Source organism: Rissa tridactyla, chromosome 10, assembly GCF_028500815.1.
Source record: "Rissa tridactyla isolate bRisTri1 chromosome 10, bRisTri1.patW.cur.20221130, whole genome shotgun sequence".
Classification (NCBI taxonomy): domain Eukaryota; kingdom Metazoa; phylum Chordata; class Aves; order Charadriiformes; family Laridae; genus Rissa; species Rissa tridactyla.
The window spans coordinates 21,190,060-21,209,965 of NC_071475.1; the positions used below are offsets into that span (position 1 = coordinate 21,190,060).

Sequence of the window (19,906 nt, forward strand, 5' to 3'; positions counted from 1 at the left end):
TGTTTCTGTTCAGTTCCTAAAAGGCCGTGTGAAAAGTGCTTTTTGTTAGGAGTCACGTGAACTCTACATCTGGTTTTGCCTCAAAACCACTGACTTTGCCCGGTTTCAGCTGAAAGAAGTAAATGGGATAGGTGTCAAAATGCTAAGCTGATTTCTTAATATTGAGGGATAAAAGTTACCCTAAACCAGACAGATGAACTTCCATGTTTTTTGATTTTTATCTTGAAGATTGTACATAATGTTTTTATCATAGAGAAAAAATGACCTTAAAAGTTGCAAAGTTAAGTATTTGGGTATTAGGAAATACTAGAAGTAAGGTTGTGCAATTTTAAGTTCACATCTCTTATGAATATGATCGTCCTTAGTTGGAAAACTGCCTAATATTTTTTTTTCGATAAATCTGCTTTGTTCTTGCTAGAGGATGGATAGGGAGCAAACACTGTGAGGGTATTCAATATTTTGTTGCTCTTGTCTTTGTTAATTTTCTTATGTTTTATATTCTCATTATTATAGGGTTCCTGTTCTGCTGGCAAAGTTATTAATTTAATCAAGGCTTACTAGGGTGCTTATGATGTGGATGGCTTTGCAATCATGGTTTTCTTGATTATTTACATGTTCATTTATCTTCACAAAATCTCAATAAGGTCAAATTATTCCCATTTTACAGAAGGGTATCTGAGCTACACAGAGAGTAAAAGTGCTACTTATGAGAGGCCCAAGACATTTTTTCATACTATTTAGCATTAGGGTTGCGCAAATTTTATTTCAATTAAGAAACAGGAAAATGTACACAATTCAGCTTTGTCCAAAGATGAGTATAAAAAAAGCTACTTAATTGAAGACACTGTAACATTTGATTGAAACAAATATTTGCTATTTGATTTAAAAAAAAAAACAAAACATTTTATTTTGTGCACTTGCATGAAAATTAAAGGGAATTATTAAAAAAAAAAGAAACAGTAACTTTTTGTCATCTTTGCTCTAATGACTCAGTATTTAGAAGGCTCCCTTCACTGTATTTTGTTCGCAAGAAGTTGAGTATGTATGTTCCACTTCCTTGAATGTGTTCTGTGGGGGGTGGGAATTTCACCATCTTCTTTTGAACTTGCTCTAATTTGTATAAAAGGAAATAATCATGGAGTATAGACTGGGATCCTGATATCTTGCTTCTCAGGTAAGTGCCTTAGCCAGAAGTTTGCAGGATTGTTCTCCTACTGCCTCAGTACTTATTTAGATGGTTTAGATTGAAGAGGATGCTTGTGGACAAGAAGGATTGAGGGAGACTTTTCTGATACTTTATAGGTTAACAGTTAAACCATCCGGTTCCAGTCTTTATGCCAATAAATATTTAATTGTTTATCCACAGTACTAACGAGAGAGAATGAAAGTCTTTTCTGAATCCACCTACTGCAGGATAGCAGGAAGCTTGCTAGCTAAGGAGTTCTCGTGGTACAAAACTTTAGGGTAGAGGAGCACTATGAATGTGGGTTTCCAGCTTGATGGGTGAGCTTTTTGATTGTTCCCTCTCCTGGCCTCTTCTCTCTGTTTATGCAAATCAGCTCTTCATTCCCTATGTTTCTAATCTTAGTACTGGATACTTTGAAAGGTCTGTTCAGAGAGAACCTAAATGTTAGCATGCTTCTGGGACATTGGTGAGCTATCTCAGTTCTTATCGTAACTCCTCAGTTGATCTGTTACTCCCTGGTCCATAGCTAGTGCCTGCCTGGCATCCCCACCACAACTGTCCAGTTTAGCGTCCTTCTCTAGGATCCCATCCCATCCTGCCGTTCCCGTGTATACTTTCCATCGCTGTCTCTTCTTTGTGTTGTAATTCATCCTAGTCTCTTTTCTTGGGCAGTTCAAATTGTCCTCTGACTTGTCTCTAAATCACGTATATTACGGCTTCCCACCTCCAGCCACCCAGTCCCACTCATTTTATCCAGCCAGTTGCCCGCTCCCCAAACTTACATCTGGTCTCAGGATGGACACTCACTGTCCTCCGCTCTTAACTCCCTAAACATTTTTCATTTGCTCCCTAGATTCATTGCCCAGCTAATCACAAACTGCTCTTCCTCCCGCTCATTGCTGCTGTTCCTCTGCCCGTGCCTAGCTGCTAGTGAGAGCGAGACTGTCTTCCTTGTCCCAGTCTCAGTCTCCAGTCTCCCTCACTCCCAGTCCTCCAGGTGGTTTTTCCTTCCTGATCTTCTGCAAATTGTGCGAAGCTAGCAAGTATGCAGCGTTAGAGCAGTTTCACAGAGGAAACTAGGAAGATTTTTATCTGTATCCTGATGAAGTCTTCTGGCAATGTGTGCTTTTTTTTGTTTTTCTTCAATGATAAGGCTGTCACATTATTGCAATAAATATTTTTTTCCTATGCCTGGGTTTTGAGTGCAGCCAAAAATTGCCATTAACATTTTTGAAGCTAATTTTCGTAAAAACCTTTCTTTAAACAGTAGGAGTCTGAATAAATATATTTCTATCTGAAAACAGGATATTGTAATGGAAAGTTTTAGTCCTCCAAATAAAAATACAGTGTTAGGAGATGCATCTTTATGTTTTAGAGAAGTAACTTTAAAATGTTACAAACTCCTCTTCAGTAGTTGTAGGTACTTAAGGGAATAATACTTTGATTGTGAAGTTTTTCCTAGCTATTTAGAATGATACCGTTATTCAGATATAGTTCATGAAACATTTATTTCACTATCTACTACTTAGAACGCCTTTTGGGAATTAGTAGCATTCGGTTGGTTCTTACAATAAAATATGGGAAAGTTTTTTGGTGGGGTTTTGGCTTTTTTTTGCCTGCAGTGTTGGCAAAAATAGAGATTACACTTTTGTAGCAAAGATGATACACGAGCTATTTAAAATATCCCTTAATTACACAAATGTAAAAGTTCTAACAATAATATTACCTACTAATAGTTGGAAAACATGCACAGGGAGATGAATGACGTGCTCAAAAACCTGTGACCTCTAGAGGCTGCTGGCTCAGATATCCAGTTTTGCTGAAGAATGCTAAACTGTTGTGGTTTTTTTAAGGATTGGAATACTATGGGCACTTTCCTTATTGTTATTAATGTAGGACTGTGTGTTTAAAGACATGTATATCTATATATGCACTCTTTGATCTCGTAGGGAAAGAAATGTTTGAGAGAAGGGCAGTTTGATTGCAGGGAAATTAAAAAAAAAAAAAAAAGTGAAAGGTCTAAAATAGCAAAACATTAGCTGTGCCATGACAAGCTTGGCCAATTCAGTCACTTGCAGAACATGCCAAAATAACCAGGCATGTTTCTTCTGGCTTTGTTAGGGTTTTAATTGGTTTCCCATAGATTTATTTTTGTTGTTGTTGCTTATGTAAGAGAAGACCTCTACTGAAAGGCCTCCTTTCAGTTATGTCTGGTTTTGTGCAAACAGAAAAGTGAGCTCATCCTCTTCTTTTAAGAGTTATTATGTATAGCCTCTTACACTTGTATCTAAGCAAACTTTTAAATCTTCTAGAAAACTAAAAGCATGATACGGTTAGTGGCAATTGCTGCCTGAAACCAATTAGTCCACTTCAGTAGCTCCCCTAAAGAAGAAAGGTGTCTTGCACAGGACAAGCTGAAAAGTTCCATTCATGTTTTACAAGGTTGCCCTCCCCAATAAATATTTTCCCCATCAGTTTACCATGGAAATTGGATTTGCAAGACTAGATGTGCAAACAAATAGCATGTAACTCTTCCAAGATATATTTTTCAATACCTCTGGAATCCTTTAAATATGCATGGGCCTTTGTAAATAATAGACTGTCATTTTCAACTGTCCAAGAATGTGTCTGTTAGACTTGCTCACTGTCTTGAAATTGAAAATCCTAAGGACCTTGGTACAACGGATTTTAGAGATGCCCAAGTAACTCTGAAAACATTGTTAAACAGCAGTCACGTTCATCTGCTTCTTGGCTATTGTAGCATGTGTAATGCGTAAAGCAGATAGTTCCATGCAATTAAGCAAGCCCCGATCTATTTTTGGCTCTTGAAGAAGTATCTTCACACACACAAAAAAAAAAATTTAGAGACTTTTTTTAAGAGTATTTCCCAAGTATGGCTTTCTAGATTCAGGACATTAACAGAAAGGGTGGTTGCTTATTTTCTTTAGTCAAATTAAATGCTCAAAGCAGAGATGTTCTTGCTGTCCAATAAAATATAGTGAACGCAGACTAGAAAAAAACCCCACCCTTTTTTGGTAAATTTTCCACTGTTTTCTGGTATATTCTTGTATGACAGCAAAAAAATTGCTGTGCAGTGTCAGGAGGACTTCCTGAGGAAGACTCATGAAATATTCCTATGGAATTCCTGTAAAATTTGCAGAATATCAATCAGTGCAGACCTTGAAACAATGATGTAGGTATAGTTGTCTTCTGTGTAGAAAGGGAAATGACTGATATTCTCCCAAAGTCCCTTCCGCAGCTATTTTATAATGACTTCAACTCTGCTGACTATTGTTTTTAGTTTACAAATGAACTACAGAGCCAGTAGAATTTATCTGAATTTGTTCAATTATGAATCATACTGTAAGTTGCAAGTGCTACAGGAGAGTTGTATTTTATGAAGACTCAGTAAATGTGGACAAAGGACTTGGGACCTCCCAAAATAGCTCCTGTATATTCGCAGTTTTCTTTTTTCTCTTTTGACCTACCAGCTACTCTTTACTGCCTTGTGCCCCTGCTCCTTTGCGGTTTCATTTCTTAGTTTTTTTTTGTAAGTAGGATTCAGTACAGGGCCAGTGAGTATGAGAAATATGCTGACAGAGTAATTTTTTAAATTTTGTGTGTGTCAAGTGATGGTTTTATATTGGCCTGTTCTGTGTGGAAGAGATAAGAGCTTAACGTCACTCATTTGTTACATGAGTTTGTAGCCAAGAGCTCACTATGAAGGACTATTCTACAAAATCATGGAACCGTTCTCATTTTTCGTGTGGTCCGTAGTTCTCATTTCATGAACATTTAATTAAGAGTGAACAACCGAGTATAAGTCTACAGATTGTCTAAAAGGCTCAACAAAACTTTTGAGAGCCATCAGGCTAACTTACATTTCTTCTAGGTGCTTTCAGTTCACAGCTGCTACTGTGTTCTGTGTGCTGAACTAATATATGTCACTCAGAAAGTAAATAAAAAGGGAGTTTTTGTTACCGCGTGACTTCTTCAGAGAGGAGTAGGGGGAAAACTGCAAAAAGACCGAAGGAGTCATTGGATGTATTGAGAGAGTAGCAAGAAAAAACTATAGAGCAGAGGTGAGGGGAACAGTGCAAAAAAATTATTTGACAGGAATAAACTCTCAGACTTGGTTAAGAAGTTACCGTGACTTCGGTGAAAAAGGCTGAAGGATAATAGGTCAGGAATGGCAAGAAGAGAAGTGGGATGTTCTGTGTTTATCCATCACTGTCTCTGCTGCTACGGATATACATAAATGCACACATATGCACATAAAAATGAAAAAAAAGCAATATATGTATATACACAGTAGCTGCTAAATAGTGTTACATTATGTTCAGGTAACTTAAGTACTGACTTTAATGAGGCAAGGGTTGACATGAGAAATACATGTCATTATTTGCAAGCAGTGGTAGAAATTTTAGGGAAAAGCCTGGTAAGCAGTGTTTAATCTTACCTTTTAATTTGATAAAAAGCGTAAAAATGAATAATGAATGAAGCAACATTCAACCCTATCAGGACTTTAAGAAGAAAGAACTAGGCTGAGCAGCAGCAAATGTGTTTCAACTAGGAATAATTCATTCTGATGTGTGTAGGTCACAGAAAATATGCTGTGAGAGGTAAATATTTCAGAGTTGTGCATAATGCTTTAGCTGAGGGATTCTCACTAATGTGGCCACTGGGAATTGTCTGTCTGCTGCTCTAAAAAAAAAAAAAAAAGCCAAATATGGAATTAAGTGGATTTCTGGAAGAGAATTCGTACAGTTGAAAGAATTTTATTACAGATTCTTTAATCTGTAGATTATCTTCTAAAAGCTGAAATACATCTTTCTAATCAGTGAGCACTGATGGTTTGAGACTACAAGTTGGGTATCCAGCAATGTCTGGCAAGAATTATTTGTGGTATTTTTAGAAACCTGTGGATATGTTATTTTTCCTATCTTAGAGTTTACATGAAACCTTAAAAAGAGATGCATGTACATTACACAGATTCTGTATCCTTTGTCAGTTCTGGATATATAACTTTCAGAAAAGTGGAAGTATCAGGCCATGTTGACTTCCAGTGAGAGTTTGGTGCCTGTACTCTGTTCATTTCAAAGAACATCCACTTTTAGTGACTAAATCTGCTACAAATTCACTGGAATATTACCTTTGTTCAACTTCATATTTGTAGCTATGCTTGTTCTGGAGGTGTTTCAGTGCTTACCATGTTGCTTCACTGAAAAAAAACCCTGACACAACCAGCACGTTTTTAGTTTCCTAAATGTTAGGATCTGGAGGGGAAAAGAATCCTTTCTTTTTAAGGCATTCGCTTTCTCAAAGGTACGTGCCTACTAGATGGTACTAACATTATCAATATGTCATTCTTTCCCATGTCATCATGACATAAGCAGAGCTCCTCAGGTGAGCAAGGCAAAGGATGGCTCATGCACTTGCCAGTCATGCACTGCCTCTTCTGAAGGCTCCTCTCCTTTGCTCCTATTAACATTTGAGACTGCATAATATGGATGCAAGTAAGATCAGCATCAATTTAACATGCAGCCTGAGTCATATGTGTTGCTAAATTTTGCCATTGGATTAGGCAATGCAGAGTATATTATATGTAGTATAGGAGTAGTACGTAGTACATATTATATGCTGGGGCTTACAATTGTAAGGGTTATCCCTGTTCAAATATACGTACCCTTCCTGTAAAAGGGAGGCGTCTCCCACACATTTTTGCCAAAGTCCTGCCTCAGGTAGGTTCTTTTCTAACAAGAATTTTTATTCGTCTGTTGATTGTTGCTCACTCAGTGAAGCCCAGAAAGTCACCTTTACTTTATTTGGCAGCTACCTTTTAATATATAGTCCTGTAAAGTATAGAACAGGGTGTTTGATTTATATTTTAAAACTGAGAAACATTTCACAGCTTTCATATTGCTAATACATAAAATGTTGCTATACTTGCTAAAACAACATTGTACTGTTCTGTATGTTTTCTTATGTCAAGAGATAATGAACCATGCCAGAGAAAATGCAGAGTTAGAAAAACAGTGTGAGTAATAAACACAGTAATAAGTTGACTAGGGAAGTAACAAGATTGACCCTTTTTAGGTTAATTTTATTGAAGGATAATTTTTCTTTTTACCTTGTCCTATATATAATATATATATTTAGTAGAATATCCCAAGAAGTTTACAAAATAAACTCCTAGCCTTTTGATTTTGTAGAGTTTTATATCCTTTAGCATTCAGCATAGATTTTGTAAGTTTTATCACATGAGTACCATTATCAAAAGTTATTATATGAGTTTGTAAGGCAGCGGAGAATATGATCTCAAATCTTTAGCATCTTGTATACCCTGTTTAATGCTATTGTTTGTTTGTGAGATGGAAGCATAGAATTGTCAGGGTCGGAAGGGACCTTAAAGATCATCTAGTTCCAACCCCCCTGCCGTGGGCAGGGACACCTCCCACTAGATCAGGTTGCTCAGAGCCCCATCCAGCCTGGCCTTAAAAACTGCCAGGGATGGGGTTTCCACCACCTCTCTGGGCAACCTGCTCCAGTGTCTCACCACCCTCATGGTTGAAGAACTTCTTCCTAACGTCCAGTCTGAATCGACCCATCTCTAGTTTTAATCTATTCCCCCTAGTCCTACCATTGCCCGACATCCTAAAAAGTCCCTCCCCAGCTTTCCTGTAGGCCCCCTTTAGGTACTGGAAGGCTGCCATAAGGTCTCCTCGGAGCCTTCTCTTCTCCAGACAGAACGACCCCAACTCTCTCAGTCTGTCTTCATAGGAGAGGTGCTCCAGCCCTCTGATCATCCTCATGGCCCTTCTCTGGACATGCTCCAGCATGTCCGTATCTTTCTTGTAGTAGGGGCTCCAGAACTGGACACAGTACTCCAGGTGGGGTCTCACGAGAGTGGAGTAGAGGGGGAGAATCACCTCCCTCGACCTGCTGGCCATACTTCTCTTGATGCAGCCCAGATTACGATTGGCTTTCTGGGCTGCTAGTGCACACTGATGGCTCATGTTGAGCCTCTTGTCCACTCTGTATTCAAAGAAAGGTGGGAAGCATGTAATTTTGGTGAACTTACCTTCTCTTGGCTGTTATTCCTTACTTTATGAGACTTCTAATGTGTCTAGTCAGTAAACTGGAGACTACTGACTCAAGCGATAAAGCCTTCTCTGAAATATCACTGCTTGTATGTTTATGTATTAATATTAAAATGAACATTTTTTCAGAAGTTTTTGTTTGTCGTAAGCTGTTCCTTTTCCACCTGAGTTATGCAGTCCAGATCCATGGATCAGCCTCTCTTCCAAATTAAGCCACAATTAGCACAGATTAGACAGCCACAAGGAAATGTCGCAACTCCCTGACATGTATTTCAGTACAGAAAAGTTTCTGTGCTGTTCAGCAGAGCTTAGTGTTTTAATAGAATGAAAAGAGCAATTTCACTATTTGAGAGCTCTTTCAAAGCTGCTTGTAATCATAAGAGTTGAGGAAGCACTGACCTGAGCAAGAATTCACAGCACTGCTGCCCAGGGAGAGTGTGGGGTCAAGTGAGCCTCAGCATTCAATTTTTGAGATTCTCTATCAGATGGAGTGAAAGCTGCAGCGATTCAAATGAGAGAACAAAGCTGCAGGTGGGGAAACAACTCAAAATAGATGTTGCGAAGCCATTCCTATAGTTGTATGGTTGGCCACGCTCCCATCAACAAATAATGTGTCACAAATGCATTACATAAGCAGCTGCTTCTGATCTCTGTGACAGAAAAAATGTCACTTTTTACTTACCTGTGTGTCACTGGCAAACATCTCAGCCTTCCAGTGTGTCTGGAAGTACTGCCATCATTATGGTCTTACAAAGGAGGCTGATTTTATGACTGCTAACTAGTTGAACAAGCATCTGAGAGTGCAGCAATCCGCAGTGTGATTGTCTTCATGCAGATGTTTACCAGAACCCTGTATGCTGGCAGCTCTCTGGCCTAGCAGTTCAGCCATCCGCGGAGGATTCTGACATATGGAATCTGAATCCCACCGTTTTCAAAATTCAGTTAATACCTGATCAAATTTCTGCATGTCAGAAACTGTACTTGCACACAATACTTAAATATGTTTGGGTATGGAATACTCGTACCAATAAATTTTCGCAAAAATTAAAGATTCTTAACTGCATAAAGTGCAGTAAGAGAAAGCAAGATGAGAGTTTAGTAAACATGTCTTTGGATAGAAACCTAAACTCATTTCAATCCAGGAATAGGGGATACTTGAAAGATATTGATACTTTTCTACTAAACCGATGGGAAATCTGTGCAGCACTGGTACTCAAATATATTATGCTTTTTGTACAAGGAGCTCAGTAATGAGGTTCACAAGGTAAATATGGACTGGGGCTGAGAAATCTGCAGGGGTGAAAGGAGCATACCAAAACATATAATAAGAAAGGCCACTGTACAGTAGTACCACTGCTGCTTAGTGGCTTCGTTTTGTTTTCCTTTCGTTCCCCACAGCATTCTCTGAGGAGAGAGTCTGGCCCAGAGTAAAAAGGAACACGGCCACCTATGTTCCTGGCTGAACAGATACAGATGGAGAAGTGACCTCAAGAGGCTGCCGCCTTTGTTTGGCGGTGGTGTTGTATTTTTTTATTTTTTTTAAAGAAAAATGTCTCGGAAACATGAAGGGACCTTCCTCAAATAGATTGAATCTGTTCTTCAGCTTCCCAAATGATGAAATAATGCAATAAGTACTCCCGGTACATTCCTTTCAACAATGTGTTGGCAGCAGTTAATCCTCTTTCTATTCAAGAGCCTGGTACAGCTCCACACATTGGAACACTTTAATAAAGACGCTCTTTCCCAGGAAAATGTAGTGGTTTCCCAGCCGATAATGTAGTGTTACAAGCTTTCAAAATGTCAGTTTTAAAATTTGGATGGAAAGGTTACTTTTCAGCTATGACCAGTCAGAAGTAGCAGTTATCTCATAATGTGCCCCCCTACAGCAATTCAATATACAACAATAGACGGGGTACTTCTTCCTGGCAGATGTACTGAACTACTAAATTGAAAGGTGTTTTAGTACATTCTCAAACAAATTAAAGGCGTTTTCACTAAATATATAATACTTGTTGAAATAATTTCCTCATGGGATTTTATCTTCCTAGATTTTGCTAGGGCAATGATGTTAATTGAAAGAACAGAGGTAACCATTAGCAACAGTACGTTCCTGGAATGTAGGTAGCAAAAGGTCGTAGTGTGCTGTCTGGTTTCTTGCTAAGGATATTATTTCACGTGTACTTAAAGTATGCTGAAATTTTTTTATGGCTCTGTTCTCTCTTCCATATGCTGTCCGTTTTCATTTGTTTTTATCCACGCTTACATTTTGATTCAAGTTAAACTGTAAGCTCACAGTAGGCTTACAATATTTGGTACTATAGGCTGTAACCAGAGTAAATCTACACTGTAGTAACAATGTCATGGTTTTTGTCAGTCCAGTTGTAAATACTCTCGTGACCAAGCATCAGCATTTCTGACAGCTAACGGGAAGCACAAATAATGCCACCCTTCAGACCTACGTCCTATTATTGCACTTAAATTTATCTTTTATTTATTAGATTCCTGTAACTTTTATCACTTTTTTTTTTCCTGTGTTATGTACAGGAAGAAAAGTAAAACTCTTCAATAACATTTAGTCAAGCTGTATATGTGTGACTAGAGGTAGTGAAACCTTCATAGTGTGTCTTTGGGTGGAGACACATTATAAATCCACTTTGGTTTAAATTCAATTTCCTATTTAGAAGCAAAATATCCTGTATAGAATTAATAGTTTGCTACTACTGAATTAAAAACCTTACTCTGGTTTGAGTTAACCTTTGCATTCCAAATTAACCCTAACACCAGTTTCCCTCAATATTCTGTTCAAGATGTTCAAATGCCACCAGTCCCCTGGCTTCTTTCCCAGGCTATTGGCTGCTGCAAGAAACTGAACTGCTGCGTAGTTTTAAACAAAAAACCCCCAAACAACTACAACAACAAACCCCCAAACTCAATACCTACAATAAATCTTTTCAAACTCTCATCAATTTCTATTTTCAGTGAGATCCAAAACCAGTTAATGATTTGTATCTTCAGGTCTCTGTGCGAGACAAATCTTTTTTACGGCAAAGTTTCATATGGCATTGTTGAGTTTACTCAGTTTGCTGCCAAAGTTACGCTGCTTAAAGGGGCTTGTACTAACCCTCACCTTACACTCTGCAGTGATTCAAATGGCTACCTACAGCTACTTCCAGTTTGTTGTACCGGCAACTACAGTGCTCCTCAAGGCTCTTGGGCTTTTTTCTGTCAGGACGGTGTTGATTTTTAAAATTTCTTTAAATGTATGATGATTTATGGAAATTTTCATTTATTAAGAGAACGTTAGCTAAATTTCCTGAACCCAGTATCTTTTCCCCCAAATGCCCTGCAAGGTGGCTGAGTTTGCAATATTTTTTTGAAGGTAAGTGCATTCAGGTCTTAGGTCCATGGCAGTAGTGAATTCAAAACATTCCAATGAAATGTCTGTTAAGATATTTCTCCTCATTTAATTTTGGGTTTTTTTACTTAAAGATCCTCAGCTTTAATAAGTCTTGATATACGTAAGGAAGAAGTTTGAGGTTTGGTTTTTTTCCACATAAGTATGAACCAAACCAGCTGAAGTGAAAATGAACTCTCTGGATTCTGTATTTTCAATAGTGCTGTTAACGACTGGAATGTGTGATTCCTTTGGGAAAGCATACAGAATTAAAGAAGCAAAATCTAGGAGGCAATTACTGGACGTGTCTGCTTTTTTTTTATAGTATGCCTGGCATGTCGTGGCACCTTTGCTAAATCATATGGGCACTGGTATTCTAATCCCTCCTGGGCTATTCATATTCAACAATTAAAATGTTTTATCAAAAAGAAATGTCTTGAACTTGTCCCTTAACTTAGACTTCTGATCTTTGATATTTGAGTTATATAAATGAGCTTTGTCAGTTATCGCCAGTGGCTTCCCTGAGATGGTCAGGCTTATGTAGTTATCTAACTAGGGCAGCATGTGCTCAGAAAATCACTATTTTTCATTTTTACTTTTAAAATCACCTGATAATTAGAATATAAAACCACTATGAATTTTTAGTTTGTCTCGGGATCCCATTGTCTTATTTTACAAGCCCGTGTAGTTTCTACCAGGTGATGCTTAGGGTGACACTGAGACCCTCTGTTCAAGAATAATTTCACTTACAACGACTGTGAGGCATTCACAGCCTCTTCCCATCGCAATCGGCATAAATTATGCAATGTGCATGAATTACTCCCTTCTGCTCTGCTTTAGTACGTGCAGTCACAAATGATGAGACAGTGGTGCAAACAGCCTTCATAGATGCGGCTGTTCCTGTATATCTCGCTATAGAACTTCTCTTTTTCAAATGCTTGTTATTTCAAAACAGAGAGTATCGCTTTCAGTGCTGATTTTACTGCTCTTGTTCTTTCTCTGTCCTTCCCTGCGTTAAGAGATGAGGAGAACAAGGTAGTGTAGGGGACTTGCAGTGGTAAGAGAAGACGATGACGACACAGTGAAAGCTACACTATCTCTTTTTGTGTTGTCTGTGTGATTTATGTAAGGTCGTGTCAGTTTTAGATAGAAGCTGAACTGCTGAGGAGCAAGAAGCTGTGATCAGCCATCATCTTCTCACCCTTGAATACATCAACCTCACTTCTTGGATCATGTGTTGGAATTATGTATTTTTAAAATGCTCCCCCTTTTTATTTTAGTTGAATAATAATAAGAGTAGATGTGAGGCTATCTATGGTCAGACTCACCGGCATTGTGAGAAGAATTTTATGTTCTGAACGCCGCCTCCTTTCAAAACCTGCATCTGCTGCTGTTTCGGATGGTTTCAGAAGGAGAGCCAAGGCCCTGGCGTTAGGGAGAGCTGGATTGTGCCTGCGGAGGAAATCACTGCTAGCCTCTGAGCAAGACTTTCTCTTCCTTGGATCTGTTCTTTGCATACATTGTATCTTAGAGTTTAATTATATGTTCTGGACTTGTCACTGCTTACTTTCTAAGGGAAATACTAAAACTTTGTTCTGCTTGAACAAAGAAAATACAAAACAAGTTCCTGCACTTCAGTATATTTAAATACTCATTATGGTGCTAACAGTTCAAGTTGATTGGCACCGTGTGTCTTTTTTCAATGTGAGCAGCAGGGATAATTGTGTTGAGGCCATTCATTTGCCATTTACCTTCTATGACAGTCTTTACAAAAGAATTAGGCCAAGATTTTTGGATGGGCAAGGTGAGACTTCTCATAGAGCATTCAGAAAAGACTGAGCACTGACTTTCTGCAGACAGCTTCCAGAAGCTGGTTGCTTTTAAAAATCCTTATCTCAAATCTTCACTGAGAATTGTGTTCTTAAGACAAAGTTGTCTTCTGGTTTGTGAAACATTCTAACCCTGAGAGAGTAATAACATTTATTTATTAAGAAGTTGTTTGCAGTTAGGGAAGAACAGCGTAGTAATTCAAGCGACTGACTGCTGGAATGGATTACCTTGACAGCTGGATGCAGATTATGGCGTGAGTCTAAAGTAATTCTGCAAGCTCTGTTTGAGCCTGGGTATGCTAATGTATCGGTCGTATGCTTCATCACGGGCGCTCTTTTGCTGTGGCAGCCCTATGGAATTATTGTTGAAAGCTTTCCACATCTCTTTCCCACAGCATGCAATTCTGCAACCACATTACCAGACAGCTGAATAAAGATTGCTATCTGAGTTGACACGTACATGGCTCTGGAAGTTGAGGAGTGCTTGTAGCCCTGTGCAGAACTGTTGGCAGGACATGAGTATTGAGAGGTACTGTGAGGCTGGGCAGGTGGTATTCATGGGAATTAGTGACTGGTGTGGTGCACTTCCAGAAGATTTGTATACAAATCTTCAAGTGAGGAAGTTGCCAACCTCTTAAATAAATTTGCCAGTCCTCCAGGAGCCATTTCTGTTGCTGGGGGTTTGTCTTGTGGCAGATTTTGTCACGAAGTTCATAGCTACATGATACGACAGAGTTTAGTGCAAAGATTCCAGGCTGTCTGAACAGGCTAGTTCATGTGCCAAAGCAGCACAGGTGTAGCCATGGTACATGTGCTACAGCCAAGTAACTCCCTGTGATACTTAGCCCAGCAGAGTGCTGTGTTAACGTGGCTCTGTGGCACACAGAATTTCTCCTTAGCATTGATTTGCATTACTGCAGCCTCGTACCTGTGGTCACACCTCCCCATTTTGGAAAAGAAATGCTACATATGTTTAGGTGCACAAATACATAAATATCATCCAAATACCCAGAAAAAAAATTTCTTTAATTGAAACATAAGGTAATCTGTTATTTTTCAGTGAAAATAAAGCTAAATGAAAGAAAGTTTCCATTTCACTATTATTGTGGCCCAAACCAAACATTTTGTTTAAGTTTTTTTGATTGTATGGTCTCTTAGTTTTCTTTTTCATCTTTAAAAAAACCCCCCACACAAACTATTAATTTGAAAATGTAGTATGCCACTTGAAAATAAAATTTAGAACCTTTGTAAGCAAAACAGCAATTAAAGTTCTTTAGGCTGTCCCTGCTTGTCTTCTGAGTTTCTCTCACTTCATCTGATTGTGAAGTTCAAACTGAACTTGGACCAGTCTCTTTCCAACCTGCATCTTTAAGTCAGTCATTGATACTTCTCAAAAAAAAAAAAAAAAAAGTAAAAATCATTTGTAACTATAAACTGAAAATTATAGGTAATGTACACTTCTGTGTCATTGCAGAAACATTGGGTATGTATAGTGTCACACCAAAACTATGTGCCTTCCATATTGCGGGTATATCAGGTATATACTGTGTAGATGTGTTGACTGTACATTATGCTATGTGCCAACAGGCTGATAATGTGCTGCTTTCTTTTCATAAGGTTGCAAAAGGTCAGAGTGTTTACAACAATCTTTCCTTAATATTAGCAGCTGCATTTGTCAAAGCTGTTCCTCCTTAATCCTGGCAGAGCAAAAATCTTACTGGTGGCTTAAGATTGTTGGACTGGGAGGCTTTGCGTGGAAACACTGGTGCCCAAATGAGGAACATCAACATATTTATTGGCTAGTTCTTTTCCATGAAAGTAATTTATAGTTTGAGCCTTTTTAGTCCATTTAGGAAATGGTTTTCGTTAAAAAGAAACCTTTTAGTACCTGCAATCAAAATAGGTCTCTTTGCAAATACCTGTTCTTTGCTTTGGCATCAAGTTTCGGTGGTGGACTGTTAACTCTTAACATGTCTTTCAACTTGGTTATCTATAACCTGTTGTCAGTACATGCTCATTGGCCTTTTATTGCCTAGTCCCTGTTTAATCATATTATAGCACTTTTTGTCTTGGTTCACTTGAAACTAACACCCTAGTATTCAAGGTGAGCTAAGAATTCAAGCACTTCTTTTGCTTTTTGAATGGGAATTTATAAAGAGGGTGGATGTCATCCTGACTCAAATTCCACATGATACAATCTGTCAAATTGCTTAGAAGAACTTGAATTTTAAGTATCTATTTCATCTGCCTTTCTGTATAATTACAGCTCAGTGATGTTATTCTCAATTCTATACTGTAGATATAAAATATGTGCTTCCCCTTCTTGATTAAAATAGATCCTTCATTAAAAGCTACCTCTCTTCAGGTTTGAACGCATTTTGATGACAGATCTTTAGGTTCTTTGCAGGTCTTAGCTAGCAGAAGATCACTTCTCTCCCTAACTAGATGATGGCAGAAGCTTTGCAGAATAAAGCTAGTTACTGGACGAGGAGAAAATGTGGATGAGGTGGCGAGAATTTTACATTTAAGCACTTAACACTTTCTGTTGCAGAAAGCTTGCCTAACCTTCTCTCTTCCCCCCCCCCCCCCCCCTTTTTTTTAAAGTGGAAAGATTTTCCACCTGTATATTCATGAGAAAATAAGACAAACGAACCTCAGGCTTTAGAGTTCTGGGGGTTTTTTTGGTGATTTTTCTTTAATCTGTTAAATTTTGTCCTGCCTTAGCTAAGCAGTAAACTTGTAGCACCTACATTGTAAATGGCTGGACCCCAGGGCTGCAGCAGCAGCTGCAGCACTTGAAGAGTGCGAAAGACTAACTGGGTTCTGCAGCATCGGGATGGCCATCTGAAAGACCTGCTGATAATTAGATCTTCTCTTTCTCCTACTGTATCACCAGCTGTTGGTGTCTCCATCCTCCTACCCCATCACTAGATGCAGGTGAAGGAACTTCCCTTCATCTGCAACCTGCTGCTGGTGAAAGCAGAAGGAACCAGATCAGATTCCTCCCCAGGTAGCCCCAGTGTTTATATTTATTTTAGGCATGGCCTTGAATTAGAAGATCGTACTTTTTACTCCCTGAATTCATTGCCTCAGCTAATGACTGAATCAAATGCAAAAAGAAGAATTATTTCATATGGGTAATTGTAGGTTGGACTTTTTTTAACTTAATACTCAACCTAAATATATTTTTTGTAATTAATTACATTATCTGCATAACCATATGCACATTAACTATATATACAGGCGTTGGTCTCTTTTGCCAGGTAACAAGTGATAGGACAAGAGGAAACAGACTCAGGTTGTGCCAGGGGAGGTTTAGATTGAATATTAGGAAAAACTTATTCACCGAAAGGGTTATCAAGCATTGGAACAGGCTGCCCGGGGAAGTGGTGGAGGGACTTAAAAGCCGGGCAGACGTGGTGCTGAGGGACACGGTTTAGTGGTGGACTTGGCAGTATTAGGTTTACAGTTGCATCTTAAGGGTCTTTTCCAGCCTAAATAATTCTATGATATAATACAGTGATTATTGTTAGAGGGCTTTTAGCTATGTCAGAGTACGTGTGAAATTCAGTTCACTTGTTTTCATTTACAATGCCTCTGGGAGGGAGGGTAGTGTAAGTCTAGGATCTCTGAAGTTGTGTAGATTACAGGTAATAAAGATTTCTGAGAAAACTTTGCTCAGGATCATTTCCGTAAGGTTGAATGGTGGAAATTTTTATGTGAATGTGTGCATACAGGTATGCGAATGTATTTATGGAAACACACATGGAATGAGCCATGATCAGTCCCTATAGAGATTTGATTAAGCCGATTAAAGGCATGAATGACTGAAATTAATTATTCTGTGTATGTAATTACAAATGACTAATTGCTTGCTTTAAGTTGTTTAAAAATGATGAGGTGTTTCTAAATTGTTGAATGGATGGAATTTAAATCCATATCAACTTCTGACTTCACATACCAGTTAAATCATACTTTTATTGTTCTGGAAGATGGAGATTCCTGAAACGGAGACTTTTTAATTGTCTGTAGGGTTTCTTCTGGGCTGAAGGACAATTGAAAAATCTCAAGAGAATTCATGAAATCGTAGAGTGTTATAGGAATACATTTTTGCTCTTGCTTTTAACCTCTTCATCCATACAACCAGGAGTACTCATGTTTTATTTATGGGCCGGTAAATAATTTACATTTTCTTTAATCTGAGTGTTTATTTAAAGGAAAAATAAAAGGGCATAAAAGGACAATGCATCTCCCAGGTAAAAGAATCATTCTTATATAAAAAAAATCATCCTTGTGAATAACACGCTAGCCCAGGTTTCTGGAAGCCAGCACTGAAGCCTGGTTCTGCAGGTTTCCTGTGTGAATACCAGCAGTTCACTTGATTTTTCTGTTCCCAAATTCTTGTTTAAAAAACGTGAAAATTCATTACTCTCTAACTACTAAGTTAGTAAATTCTTTGCCCCAGGATTGTGAGCTGCGAGGGGTGTTTCTAAAATACATGAGGACTTACATTTATAGAACTGAGTGGCTAGTATTTCAAATACACTATTTTGAACTAGTAAATGCAATACATATTTTTGCTGACCACTTTTCAGAAAAAAAGGGGTTTTTTTGTTTGGTTTTTTTTTTTTTTCAAATAAACATTTTAATGTTAGCTTTTCCCAAATAAAATCCCTCTGGAGGATGTCATGATGTTTGACAGTTCTGGAAATAAATGTTTTAAAAGGAAAAGGAAATTTATGAAAATAAGTGTTACAAGGTAAAAATAAAGGCTAGAACTTCCTTTTTGAAAAAACAGTAAAAGTGAAAAAAATTATTATTGAAGTGTTTTATTTTGGGCTTATATAAGTTATTAATTCAAAGAAATTTGGGGTTTTTTCTTTGAGTTTTACATAATGCACAAGCTATTTAAAAATCTTTTTTATTTTTCACTGACCTGGAAAAATTAAACATTTGTTCATTTTTAACCAGATGTAAAATCCGCTGAGAATATTCTGGTTTTTACTTCTCTCTCTTATGTCTTAACATGGTGCATTTTCAGTAGTCAGTAACCAGGAGTCTCCTTGGTTGAAGCTGATTTGGTTTTAGCCCAGTATTTTCCATGTAGTGCTGTTTTGCTTCAATATTATTACCTTTTTTTCCTTTTTTCTTTTTCTTTTTTCTTGGAAGACGAAGGGTGCTAGCTATATCCGACGGAATTGAACATATTGGGAATCTTCGCTGGGAACTTGCACTGTGCCTCCTTGCTGCTTGGACTATCTGCTATTTTTGCATTTGGAAAGGAACAAAGTCTACTGGAAAGGTGAGGTTAAAATTCTGCGCATCAGCTGTGTTATGACTCTCTTGTGCTCCAAACCTATGTTGTCATTTATATTTATTTAAATCAGAAGGGTAGAATTTCACATGCATCTTGTATTGCTGTAAGCAAATATACTTGGGAGTATATAAATTACGTGGTAATCAAAAATCAGTCATACTTTGCATTGTTTTGTTCCTCTTGGTTTTAATGATTTGCTTTTTCCCTAAACCTGTTGGATGGGGTTGGGTCTTTTTGGTTTGGTTTTGTTAATTTAGCGTACTACACTACTGGCCAATCCTTGGACCCTGAAATCAATACTGGGTTGTGTTGATTTCTGTGCATGAAGTATCCAAAACTTGAATTTTGTCCCAAACTGACAGGAGTTGAAACTCTCAGTCATAGAAGTAATTTACACGTAAGCAGAGAGAATTTATAAATATAAGCAACCTACAACAAATGCAAATGGGACACCAAAAGCAGAAATAATGAAAAAACTCAGAGGTAAAGATGGACATAATAGAGGGAAAAAAGAAAAATATCTAATACTCGTAACTTTTTGAGTGAATGCCATTCTAAAATGGACACCCAACAGAGAGATGCTACTTCACAGCTGAAGTGAGTCATGGGGTGATGGAGAGGTTGCCCCTGGAGTAGCAGCAGATGTACTTCTAAGTAGAATATATAATTACTCAATTAAACAGGTAGAGGAAAAGAGCCATAGTTCTGGATGGGAAAAGGGGGTCTAAAAAAATCTCTGGTTTCTCATGTTGTAACCAAAGAATACAACGGAAAAAATTGGTGCATTGAAACATTTGATGCGTTTAATTTTCAGTTGTTTATTACTTAGTTTGAAAGTGTGGTTGGATTTTCTATTTTTTCCTGGTTTAGTAGCCTACATTTATAAATGACATGTTTGAAAAGTAAAGGGGTTTTTTAATTTAGAAAATGTCAGAGTGAAATTTTTCAGCTTTCTCAACCACACACATCCTTTTTCCTATCAAAATTTTTGCTGAAGCTACTTGCTGAATTCTGTCTGTATTTGCCAACTGTGTCAGTCAATCTGGTACTGCGTTTTTCATCTAAGAATTTGCACACACA

At 37.9% G+C, this 19,906-nt stretch overlaps 1 protein-coding gene across 2 annotated transcripts in view; it reads left to right on the plus strand.

The window, feature by feature from the left end:
- The window catches only part of SLC6A11 (solute carrier family 6 member 11), a 107,822-nt gene that overhangs the window by 12,092 nt on the left and 75,824 nt on the right, over positions 1 to 19,906 (plus strand). For both annotated transcript variants that reach the window (XM_054216547.1, XM_054216548.1), the window contains exon 6: positions 18,679 to 18,811. In XM_054216547.1, the coding sequence (XP_054072522.1) occupies positions 18,679 to 18,811 (133 nt within the window). The remainder of the gene's footprint in view (positions 1 to 18,678; positions 18,812 to 19,906) is intronic.